Source organism: Sinocyclocheilus rhinocerous, unplaced genomic scaffold (assembly GCF_001515625.1).
Source record: "Sinocyclocheilus rhinocerous isolate Xijiao unplaced genomic scaffold, SAMN03320098_v1.1 scaffold45, whole genome shotgun sequence".
Taxonomy (NCBI): domain Eukaryota; kingdom Metazoa; phylum Chordata; class Actinopteri; order Cypriniformes; family Cyprinidae; genus Sinocyclocheilus; species Sinocyclocheilus rhinocerous.
Window position 1 is genome coordinate 121,993 of NW_015632734.1, and position 11,318 is coordinate 133,310.

At 37.7% G+C, this 11,318-nt stretch overlaps 1 protein-coding gene across 1 annotated transcript in view; it reads left to right on the forward strand.

The window, feature by feature from the left end:
• LOC107742961 (E3 ubiquitin-protein ligase UBR3-like) overlaps nt 1-11,318 on the forward strand; it is a 69,632-nt gene that overhangs the window by 40,228 nt on the left and 18,086 nt on the right. The window contains exons 25-30 of the mRNA XM_016556050.1: nt 2,983-3,132; nt 5,061-5,194; nt 5,735-5,845; nt 6,923-7,123; nt 8,013-8,149; nt 10,930-10,972. Of these exons, the coding sequence (XP_016411536.1) occupies nt 2,983-3,132; nt 5,061-5,194; nt 5,735-5,845; nt 6,923-7,123; nt 8,013-8,149; nt 10,930-10,972 (776 nt within the window). The remainder of the gene's footprint in view (nt 1-2,982; nt 3,133-5,060; nt 5,195-5,734; nt 5,846-6,922; nt 7,124-8,012; nt 8,150-10,929; nt 10,973-11,318) is intronic.

Below are 11,318 nucleotides of genomic sequence, written 5' to 3' on the forward strand. Positions count from 1 at the left end.
AATTATTTGCATGTTTATGTGCCCGATAACTGATATGCAGAACCGATATTTATTTACTGTTATAAAGTAAGTCCATGCTTCACTTTGGTTTTTCCTCCTTTCAGTCATCTTAAAAAAATAAATAAATAAATAAATAAAAAAGTGTTGAAAATTTGCAGTCTTTCATGTTAAATTTAATCTTCATATTACAACAATAAAAACATTTTATTTATCAAAAGCATCAGCAGCAACACTAATAAGCAAAATAAACGTAGAATGTCTAATGTTTTCAAATGGAGAAAATAAATAAAGGACAGGAGTCATCTACATTTTAAACTACAGTTTTAGTAGGTTTATAAGCTGTTTAAAAGACTAAAGAATAATTCATAAGAAGAAGAATTCACTGGATAATGTTAATTCACTGAATAATATTCTCTGGAATATTGGAATATAACAAACAAAACATCGTATTTTATTGCATTTCTCAACTGGTATGTTATATCAGAATTACTAATGTTTTTGTCATTCTAAATCATGAAATGCGTGCTGACAAAGCACTGTTTATCTATGCATTTACACAGAACTATACTCAAACTGTGATCGCTCGCGGAGATAATAAATAATTAATTTCCATAGAGTTGTATTTATTTAATCTTGTTAAAAGTTACATGCAGTGGCCGTGCTGGAGCATTTCCTGAGCAGCAACCGTGTGAACAGCAAAATGCAGACGACTTCACGAAACTAATGATGAGCATATAGACAACAGAGACCGAATTAAATTCAGCTCTTTTGTTTCCAACATGAGCTCATTCATGGCTGTATTATTTAATTCGTGCAAAGTTACGTCTTTATTGGGACAGAACTTTACAGATTATTTTTAGCCGACTCCGACTTCACGAAACTAATGATGAGCATAGACAACAGAGAGAGAATGAAATACAGCGCTTTTATTTCCAACATGCTCTCATTCATGGCTGTATTATTTAATTCATGCAAAGTTACGTCTTTATTGGGACAGGACTTGACAGATTATTGTTAGCCGACTCCAACTTCACGAGACTAATGATGAGCATATAGACAACAGAGAGAGAATTAAATACAGCGCTTTTATTTCCAACATGCTCTCATTCATGGCTGTATTAGTTAATTCAGGCAAAGTCTTTATTGGGACAGGACTTGACGGATTCTTACGTGACTCAGTGAGTTTGTCTCTATTTCTTAGAGGCAAGCTGCATAAACTAGCTACATTTCAGGCATTTATGTAACGCATCTAATATGTGCATTAATGGCTGTTATGTTAAATAAAGTTTACTAATTACAACAAAGCAAGTAAGTATGCTTTACCTATGCACGCCGTTGTTGTTGTCTCCTCTCCCCTCAGACGCTGTGCTGCAATGGCGATCCTGCGCACAATTCTCAAAACACACACAACATGGTGCCGTTTATCTGTGAATCCGATATTACATAACCGATTATGGTAAAATGCTTAAATATCGGGAAAAATATCGTAAAATCGATATATCTGTCGATCTCTAGTTTTATGCGACGTGCAGCAAGTGTATGTTAGCTGATGTCCCGCCGGTTCATATATACGCAATCTAACCTCCGAACCACGCAGCAGATTCGTTCTGAATGAATTTCTTCCCAAATCGTCCCTCCCTAACATTTTCGTCTCGTTTTTATTCGTTGACGAAAATGTCAATAGATTTATGTCATAGTTTTTGTCATTTAAAAATAGTTTTAGTTCGTTATCGTCTCGTTGTCGTCGGTGAAAAAAATGTCGTTGACGAAAATTATTCGGCAACGAAATTAACACTGACTGGGAATGCTACTTTTTAAAGCGATGGAAAATATTACATTGCTCATTATAATGAGTAACTATATGCAGTGCGTCCCTAATTTTTCTCAGTGGTGTAATGTAACAAAGTAATAATACTTTGTTACAGTACTAAAGTATTTTTTTGGGAGTATCTGTACTTCACTTGAGTTTTTATATATCTGTCATTATTTTTATCTAAATACAGCAGAAGTTGTATAGTCATATTATGATATAATCACAAAGTTTTAGGCACATGAACAGTTTTAGGATACTGTGTTTAGATACTGACCTTCACAGATAGCAGAATATTCTGCCGTCCAAAAACAGGGTTCACACTACATTAGCTCTGTTGTTACTGCGTTTAATGCATGACCGCCTGAACCTCCATTTAACTGTTTGTTAATTTAACCAGGAGAGGGCAAAAAAGTCATTCAGATCCACATTATATAACTAATTAAGTTTTGCCAATCTACTGCGCTCATAAATCATGTGCATTTATTGGATTTTACACCCGTCGTCTCATACTCTCGTGCTTGGCTTCTCTCTGTGTTTTGGTTTTGTGTAAAACGCCAAACCCTTACAAAAAAGTACTGTGATGGGACCATGGTGCAGTGGGGTGCCACGGTAATGAATGATAGCCATATTCATGTACAAATGTACTCTATCTATAGAATTCCATGTTGCTTTTTTAATTTTTTGCTTTGGAGCTTCAAACTGTGCTGGACTCTCTAAAGATCTGATGAGCAGTCAATATCTACACAACTTGAACTGAATGTTATTGATCACCTAGGGAAAGAGATCCAAACTGATCTTCATCTTTGCTTTAAAATCTAGTGAGCTGTCTTGATTTGATTGAACAGATTTGTTTTTCAATACTATTCATTATCGAATGGACTAGAATTATTTGTAATCAACATTTCTCTCAACTCATTCTGTCAGTGTTCACCTGAGTGAGGGATGCACAGAATTTGCTCAAAACAAAGCATCTCGAAAGGCAGCATAATTTTGCTGCATATATTTTGGAACAGCCTTCAGACCTTTGGTGCCTTAAAATGCTGTAGAGTATTTGTGGGCGGCATCTTTTATTTGAAGGGAAATCTTGTGATCTACCAGTCTCAGATGTGCTCTATATAATTCTTTTTTGTTTGTTATCTGACTGTTTTGTTTGATTTTGTGTTTAATAGAGTCACCTGAAACAGATGCAGTGATGGACATGGGCTCGGCAGAACCTCTAGACTCAGAAGTTCTGTATGACTGTGTGATCTGTGGTCAGAGCGGCCCATCTACTGAAGACAGACCCACAGGACTGGTGGTACTGCTGCAGGCTTCATCAGGTATCACGCACCTTTTAATATTAGCAATGTATCTGTGTCTATTTCAGCAGTGGTCAATCAGGGCTCCAGACTAACATTTGAGAGCAGTGGCACCAGCGCCACTAAGTTCTACAGATGGTGGCGCCAGGAGCAGATTATGTAACCCTCTACGCACACCTTGGCAATATAATCACTATTGGCTAGTACATTTTTTTGTTTACTCGCCAGACTGATATACTATTTGCAACAACTGATGAAGTTCTGAATGCTGCACGCGCGCGTAGCATTGCCAATTTAGCATCTGGTCTGTCATTCCCTTCACCAAGGGAGTTACAAATGCTTATACGAGACCGTAATGCCCTACACCCTTCAAAGAACACACTTCAAGGGCTCTGCCCTTCGAAGGAAGTAGGGCATATGGATGCTCACTTCCGTTTTGAATTCGCCCAATGTGTTCACATTTTACGACAGCCTTCATTGTGTAGTTTAGGCTGACATTAAATAAGATAATATGAGGGATTCTGTAATGAAACCTGTTGTCAGTAACACTAGGTAGCTAAACGTCAGTGAGTTTTTAAGCCACAACTCTATCTTAGATCCTGGACTAAGTATTTGGAAGTAGCATATATATATCTCTAAGCATTCAAGGTAAGCATTCATTTAGTATGTTCTGTTTATTGCTAAATGTGAGGATCCCTGCTTTGTGTATAAGGAAATCACATCCAAACGTTATATTTATCAATGCACTGCATTGTGCATTGCTGCATTGTCTATACGATGGATGGGCTTACTTGGGACTTTAGTCTGCATGTCTATGATTAGCAATTTTGTTGTGTTGTGTTATTGTATTGCGGCCTTGTGGGAGCGTACACAGATTGAACATGAGAGGTCCAAGGATTGAGCCCTGAGGGACTCTGCATGTTATGGAGGTCCAGTCAGTTTCACGGTTGCCTGTGTTGCCATACTAGCTATTGCTTTCTACATTTCTTCCAAGCAGACACCATATTTAAAGTCTTGATGCATAGGTCACTAGAGAGAAGTCTGCTATTTGTATCAGAAGGTCCAGTTTGACGTTTTAAATAAACACTTTGAACAAGCTTCTCCAAAAAATGTATATTGTCATGATTTTCTCATCCCAAACCAAAACTGCATATTGTACAATTGTAATCCATTCAATATGTTGCACTTATGGTCCTAAATGTACATTTACCTTTATTTGTATAGTGCTTTTCACAATACATAGTTTTAAAGTAGCACAGTATATTAAACTTACCGAACATCACTGCTGTGTTTTTGTTTGTGTTAAATTAAGTTTGGTTTCTATTCTATTCTAGGTCTATAACAGGCAGTAGGACAAGAGTGTAGCATTACAGCTTTCCATCTGCAGGTGGCAGATTGTAGTGATCCAGATCACTGGAGCTCTTTAACTCTACATTAACCCACCCATGACTTTAAATCCACCCACTTTGCACGACTACTTGTTTTAACAACAGTGTTTAATTGCTTAATTTATCAAGCATTGTGAACTCTTAGCAGGTAGACTCGCAGGTAGTTTTCTCCCACCCCAGTCCTGTGATAAAATTAACATTCTGTTTTATGAATAATCACTGGTCTATGATTTGTCCGATTTGTGACTTTAGTATTCTTAAAAGGCCTCAAGGTCAAGGTTTGCTGTGTTTGTAGCTATCTTGTCTGACCCTATAGAGCTGGAAAATCAGTTCTTGGAGATTTGATGGATTAACAGGCTGCTGATTTGGTCTATTTTTAATTTTTATTGCTGAGTATTCCGTATGGTGGGATTTGGAGGCAGCGTGACGTGCATTACAGTTTTGACTTTGACATGGAACTTAATTATAGTATGCAAATGGAGAATGTCATAAATATGATGATGGCAGCTAATTGGCATATGATTGCCATTTCTAAAGAGTGTGTATGTGTGTGCATTTCAGTGTTGGGGCACCGCTGTCGTAGTGACACACCAAAGCGATTGCCTACTACGGATGAGGAACATATCTACCCCGAGGACACATGTGGAGCGGCCCATGATGTTAGGCTCTCCCTTATGCAACGCTACTTTAAAGATGTATGTACCACATATAAACACTCATTCTAAAACATTTGTTTTTTGTTGAGGCATATCAATACAATATGACTGTCTAAGCATACAGTTTCATTAGGGTTACATACTTTAATAATGCAATAAACCACAAGAGGCCAATGCATTACAGTGATATAACCATGGCTAAGGGTTGTTAGGCACGTAGTAAAATCACTGTCTTGGGTGTCTTATTGCTTTTATAAAATGAACAATTACAATAAACAATTATTCTGCCAGGTAATGGAGCTCATTATCCCAACTGTAGATAGTTTACAGCTGCTGCATTAATGTTGAATTCAGCTGTGCCATCAAAAATGTGTGCATATAAGCTATTTTACAGCAGCTTAAAACATTCTTATTGTACATTATTATAGTATTACATACATTATTATCCTCACCTTGCAAACTAAAGCTTTATTTTCATTTAAAGAGTTTAATACAATCAAAATGTAATGTTGTCTCTTTTATTAGCTCATGAATGATGGTTAGTTCTTCTTTTTCATTTTCTTATGCTTAATTTCCCAGAGTTCATGTCTGCAGTCTGTGTCTATTGGCTGGGACGGGGGTGTGTATGTGCAGACGTGTGGCCACACTCTGCATATAGACTGTCACAAGTCCTACATGGAGTCCTTACGGGTAAGAATCCATCAACTCTTTATACTGAACACTATACTGTAAAGAGCTTTAACTTATCAAGTGACTATTAGTTGAGACTCTGCTCTGAACCTCGTTAGAGGTTCATTCACCACTGTTTCTTCTCAGCTGAAGCTTTCAGGGAAGCGTTGTGCTTATGCTAATAAGGGCAGTCTGACATCATTATCTGCTGAATAATCTAACATGAGCAGACAATGATGTTCAGAGCGAGAGAAGGGGGTTAAACAGGGCTGTCCTTTTAGCTGTAGAGTTATCAGCACTTTAGTCTCAGCATCAGGTGACAAACCCAAGGCTGGGATGCATATTACACACAAAAATGGTAAGAGCTTCCTTTTAAACAGTTATAATCTCCAATCTGATTGGTTAAAATGATGCAATTTGCTAAGCAGTCTGACTTACGGTTTTTGCCTTCCGAGTGAAAACGGAAATAAAAATAGCCATGCGCATATCATTTGTGCTGTTGTTTTATCAACAAAGTAAAAAATGCACAAAAAAAGCTTGTGACGGAAGTATCAGAAGATGACACTGAAATGGAGCAGTTGCTCATATGATAAGACTGCATATATCTGCCTTTATACAACTGACTATACAACTTAATCTTGTCCTGTGTGCAAAAAGTATTCATGAGAAAATAAAAATACTCGTGCAGTGAAAAATGTTTTTAATTTTGTTTTTAGAATTTAGATTTTGTTAGGCTGTTTCGCTGTTAGGCTGATTCTGTCATGTGATACCACATTTATTTGCCCCTTTTCTTGAGAGAAAAAAAAAAAAAAAAGGTTTCGGAATTTTTTTTTTTTTTTTTTTTCATGATGTGCAGTATCGACACAAGTGCTTAAGTTTAAAAAGAAATGTTGGCACAAAAAAAAAACCAAATTGGAACATGCTTACAATGATTACAGAATAAGCTACAATGTGGACCAGACTTTATACTAATAGTCAAAAGACTTTGTGAGCTTATATATCAGATCATATCAAACGGATACCATTACGTCTATTTTTGAGAATGAGTCATCTGCTAAACCTCATTAAATGAACAGTGTCGTATTTGTTTGTTTTCAGAACGATCAGGTCCTTCAGGGGTTTTCTGTGGATAAAGGCGAGTTCACCTGTCCACTGTGTCGTCAGTTCGCCAACAGTGTTTTGCCCTGTCGTCCTGGCCGTGGGATGGAGACGGGTGCCTGGCACACACCCAGTAACAAGAGCATGTCCACAATGGTGAACGAAGTGGAGGACCTTCAGGAGCAGCTGGGCATTTTCCCAGTAAGCGCCAGCCTAAAGCAGAGAGATCCCATACTGGTATTTATTAGAGCGCTCTCCCCTCATTCTGTCATTACCACATTTTTTTGCCCCTTTTCTTGAAAAAAAAAAAAAAAAGGTTTTGGAATTTTTTCTTTTTTTTTCTTTCATGATGTGCAGTATCGACACAAGTGCTTAAGTTTAAAAAGAAATGTTGGCACAAAAACACAACCAAATTGGAACATGCTTACAATGATTACAGAATAAGCTACAATGTGGACCAGACTTTATACTAATAGTCAAAAGACTTTGTGAGCTTATATATCAGATCATATCAAACGGATACCATTACGTCTATTTTTGAGAATGAGTCATCTGCTAAACCTCATTAAATGAACAGTGTCGTATTTGTTTGTTTTCAGAACGATCAGGTCCTTCAGGGGTTTTCTGTGGATAAAGGCGAGTTCACCTGTCCACTGTGTCGTCAGTTCGCCAACAGTGTTTTGCCCTGTCGTCCTGGCCGTGGGATGGAGACGGGTGCCTGGCACACACCCAGTAACAAGAGCATGTCCACAATGGTGAACGAAGTGGAGGACCTTCAGGAGCAGCTGGGCATTTTCCCAGTAAGCGCCAGCCTAAAGCAGAGAGATCCCATACTGGTATTTATTAGAGCGCTCTCCCCTCCCCTCTTTTCTGTTCTGTGCATCTCATCGCTCCATCCTGATTCAGAGTAAGAACTGGTGTGCCACTCACCTCCATGTGATCCTTCATGCCCCGCCGAACGTTGCTGTGGTTTAACATCTCATAACACAAAAGCTCAAGCTAGTATCGTAGACTTGCATGTCAGGCCATTAAACTCTGCTCTGAAAATCAGAGAAGCCTTCACAAAGTGACTTTTTTTTTTTTCTCCCAGGTGGAGTCAAATCTGAGTAAAGAGATGGAATCTGTTATAAAGGACATTAAAAACACCACGCAGAAAAAATACATGGATTATGGGAAGAACCCAGGGTCACCTGACAATGACTTCCTTTTCATGTACTCCGTGGCCAGGTAAGAAAGAGCCATGAAATGCATTTTTTTTTTTTTATATATATAAGCTTGAATTTTCTCATTATGTGTGCTATTAAGAAGGAAGCTCAATCAATTTTGGTAGCAGTTGTTTCCCGGAGGAAGTGTGTTGCTTGTGTTAATTCAGCATCATTGACGAAAGGAAAAATGGCATATTGACGATATTTACCTGCTCGTATAGTTTGTTCTCAGATCAGTGGTTTGTCCACATGGGTTTATTAAACATTATCTGCCTTTTTGTTCTTTGAATCGTTCCTTCGTTTGTTTATTTGTTCTTAAATTCTTTCCATTCTTTTTTGTTTCTTTTGTTTGTTGCTGCTGCTCGGTGTTTAGGTTGTTTTTCTTTCCCTTTGTTCTTTGCTTCTTTCTCTGTCTTTTGTTTGTTTGTTTCTATTGTTTACTTTTCAGCTTGTGCTCTTCTCTTTGTTCTTTGTATCTTTCATTCTGTGTTAGTCTTATTTTTTTTCTTTGGTCATTTTTTCATTCTCTTTTTCTATTGTTTTGTTCATTTGTTGTGACTGGTTTGTTCTTTTTAGGGCTGGACCAGAAAATTCGATTATTCGAATATTCGTTCAGTGGGTTGACTTTTGATATTCGAATATTCTTCTTCTTCTTTTTTTTTTTCGCAAAACGGTTCTCATTCGCGCTTGAATATGAATCGCCCATGAGTGAACGTCATGAACGTCATGATTTAGTTCATCTGAAAGAGAAGACAAAAGTGCCGAAGACCTTAGCTGTGTGGGAGCACTTTACATTGAGTGAGGACAAGACAAAGGCAGTGTGCCAAATATGCGATTTGAAACTGGCCACAACAGCACATCAAGTTTGAAAAATCTGTAAAATTCTGTAGGTAGTACGCCTATAGTATATTGTTGGTGTAAAACAAAAAACGAGCTGCTTTTATCCGCCATGTTAATCAGTATTTTTACACATGATAAAAACGTGCACTTAATTTGCTTGGAAAATACTTGCGAATACGGCAGTCATAAAAAACGTACAGTAGCCCAGCCTAATAATAATTTGTCTATATTAAAAGTATTGCTCTTAACAGACCTGTGTGTTTTGTATCACTAGTGCAGTGTCAGTTCTCGGAGCATATAAAAGCACTGCCCGCGTGATTGTTGCGTGTCCATATTGCACCAAAATGCGACACTGCACTCCCTTGGGTCCGCAGCAACACACCCACCACGCGTGAAGTCGATTGGATGAACGGTTCTCGACATAATAAAAATGTAAACAGACAGACACACAGAGATTCCTGCCTTTATTACACCGTGTCTACACCGGACGTGACAGTTGCCGCGCCGTGCCGCAACAGCTAAAGTCTGTCTACACTGGACGTGAAAAAGCGACCGTTGAAAATCATTTGAAATGTGTATCAATACGTCATAAATAGAACGCAGCAGCAGTTTTCTGTCGGGAATTTGTCGTGTATTGACAGCATCACTGATTATAATGAGTTCTATAGTATTTTGTCGCGCCGCACCATTCGCGTCAGTTGTAGACACGGGGTTAGAGAGAAGAATATGTTCAGCCCCCTCCCTCCGAAGCTTTGAATATTCGGTGTTGATTACTACCAAAGCTTCGAAGCTCAAAAAATGGTATTAGGACCAGCCCTAGTTCTTTTATTTCTTTGTGTTTTTTTCTGTCTCTCTGTCTGTCTGTATCTGATCACATTGTACTGGATGATGGTGTCTTTGTTTAGTCTGTTAACTTCATCTTGACAGTTCAGTGATTACAGGCTGTCCTCCTGCTCCCACTCCAGCATCTTTGGTTCTGTGCTGTCTTTAGCAGGATGATGATTCTCAGGCCATTAGCCCCTCCACACCTCTCTTTCCTTCTGTCTGTCTGTGTCTGTCTCGCTCTCAGTCACTTATCAGTGGCAGCCAGGTGGAAGCACGCACCTGTGCATTATCTGTGTGAAATTACCGGTTTCTTCTCTTCTCTTCTCTTCTCTTCTCTTCTGAGGAGATTTTGTTAAGCTTCTGTAAGACACAACATGTATGCTGTTAATTTGAAACACTTGTATTCAGTTCAGACAGATTGCAGTCTCTGCATTTTCTGATTTCTGCACATCTCAGATTCATCTGTTTGTGTATAAAGGACATCATGTCGGATTCTTTATTACACTAATAATAACACTCACAAATAATAATTACACACACAATAATAAAAAATACAATTAAATAGTTCCATTGTCAACTTCAGACACCATTTCTTGATTAGATGGAAATTGTACTGGATAATTCATAATATAGCCTTTTAATGTTGTATTGTTTGAAGAAACTAAGTATTCTCTGTAAGACTTTACAGTAAGGTACTTAACGTTAATGCATTAACTACCATTACAGATGAGCAATGCTTTTGTTTTAGTGTTTATTAATTACACTATATTAACAGACACAACACTTGATTTTAATAATTTATTACTAAATGTTGGATTTAACTTGAACTGCAATTCATAAATTCAGAAGTATTTTTCATTGTTAGTTCATGCTAATGTAATAACTAATGTTAGCAAATTTAACCTTATTGTAAAGTTATCATATGTTATAACTCTGTTCACAGTTTTTAATGAAAGCTTAAAATGTATTATAGTGTGTTTTATAAGACATTGTAAAAGGATAGGTCCAGCGCTAAAATCTTAGTAGATGATGCATGTTTTCAGATATTTTATATTTGTTTAAATACTTTTTTTAATGCTTTATATACGCTTCAGGTAGTGTTACTGAATCGTTGGACCTGTTGATAATTTCCTGCAGAGCTGATATAGTCCACATGCTCACTAAGGGTGCTTTCACACCTGTAGATCGATTGCTTTGTTCCGAAACAGGGATTAAAATTATTACAATGTTGCTTTTTATTCTTGGTGCGGTTCGCTTTCACACGGCAAAGTTTATAAACGGACCAAATTTGTTCATGCAAGTCACGCGCGAGTAAACTGTTCTCTCATTGGTCAAAGTTCCACGGTTTATTTTCCAGGATTCCACTTAGCTGTCACGGCTGTCATCCGTCAGGATGGAACGACAACAGCTTTTTTTTTTGTAGCTGTCCTTTATATTCATTTATAATTTTGAGCAGGAGTCCAGGAATCATCAGGAAAACATTTTTAAATGCACCTACTAGGAAGAAGAGCAATAAGACGGCATTA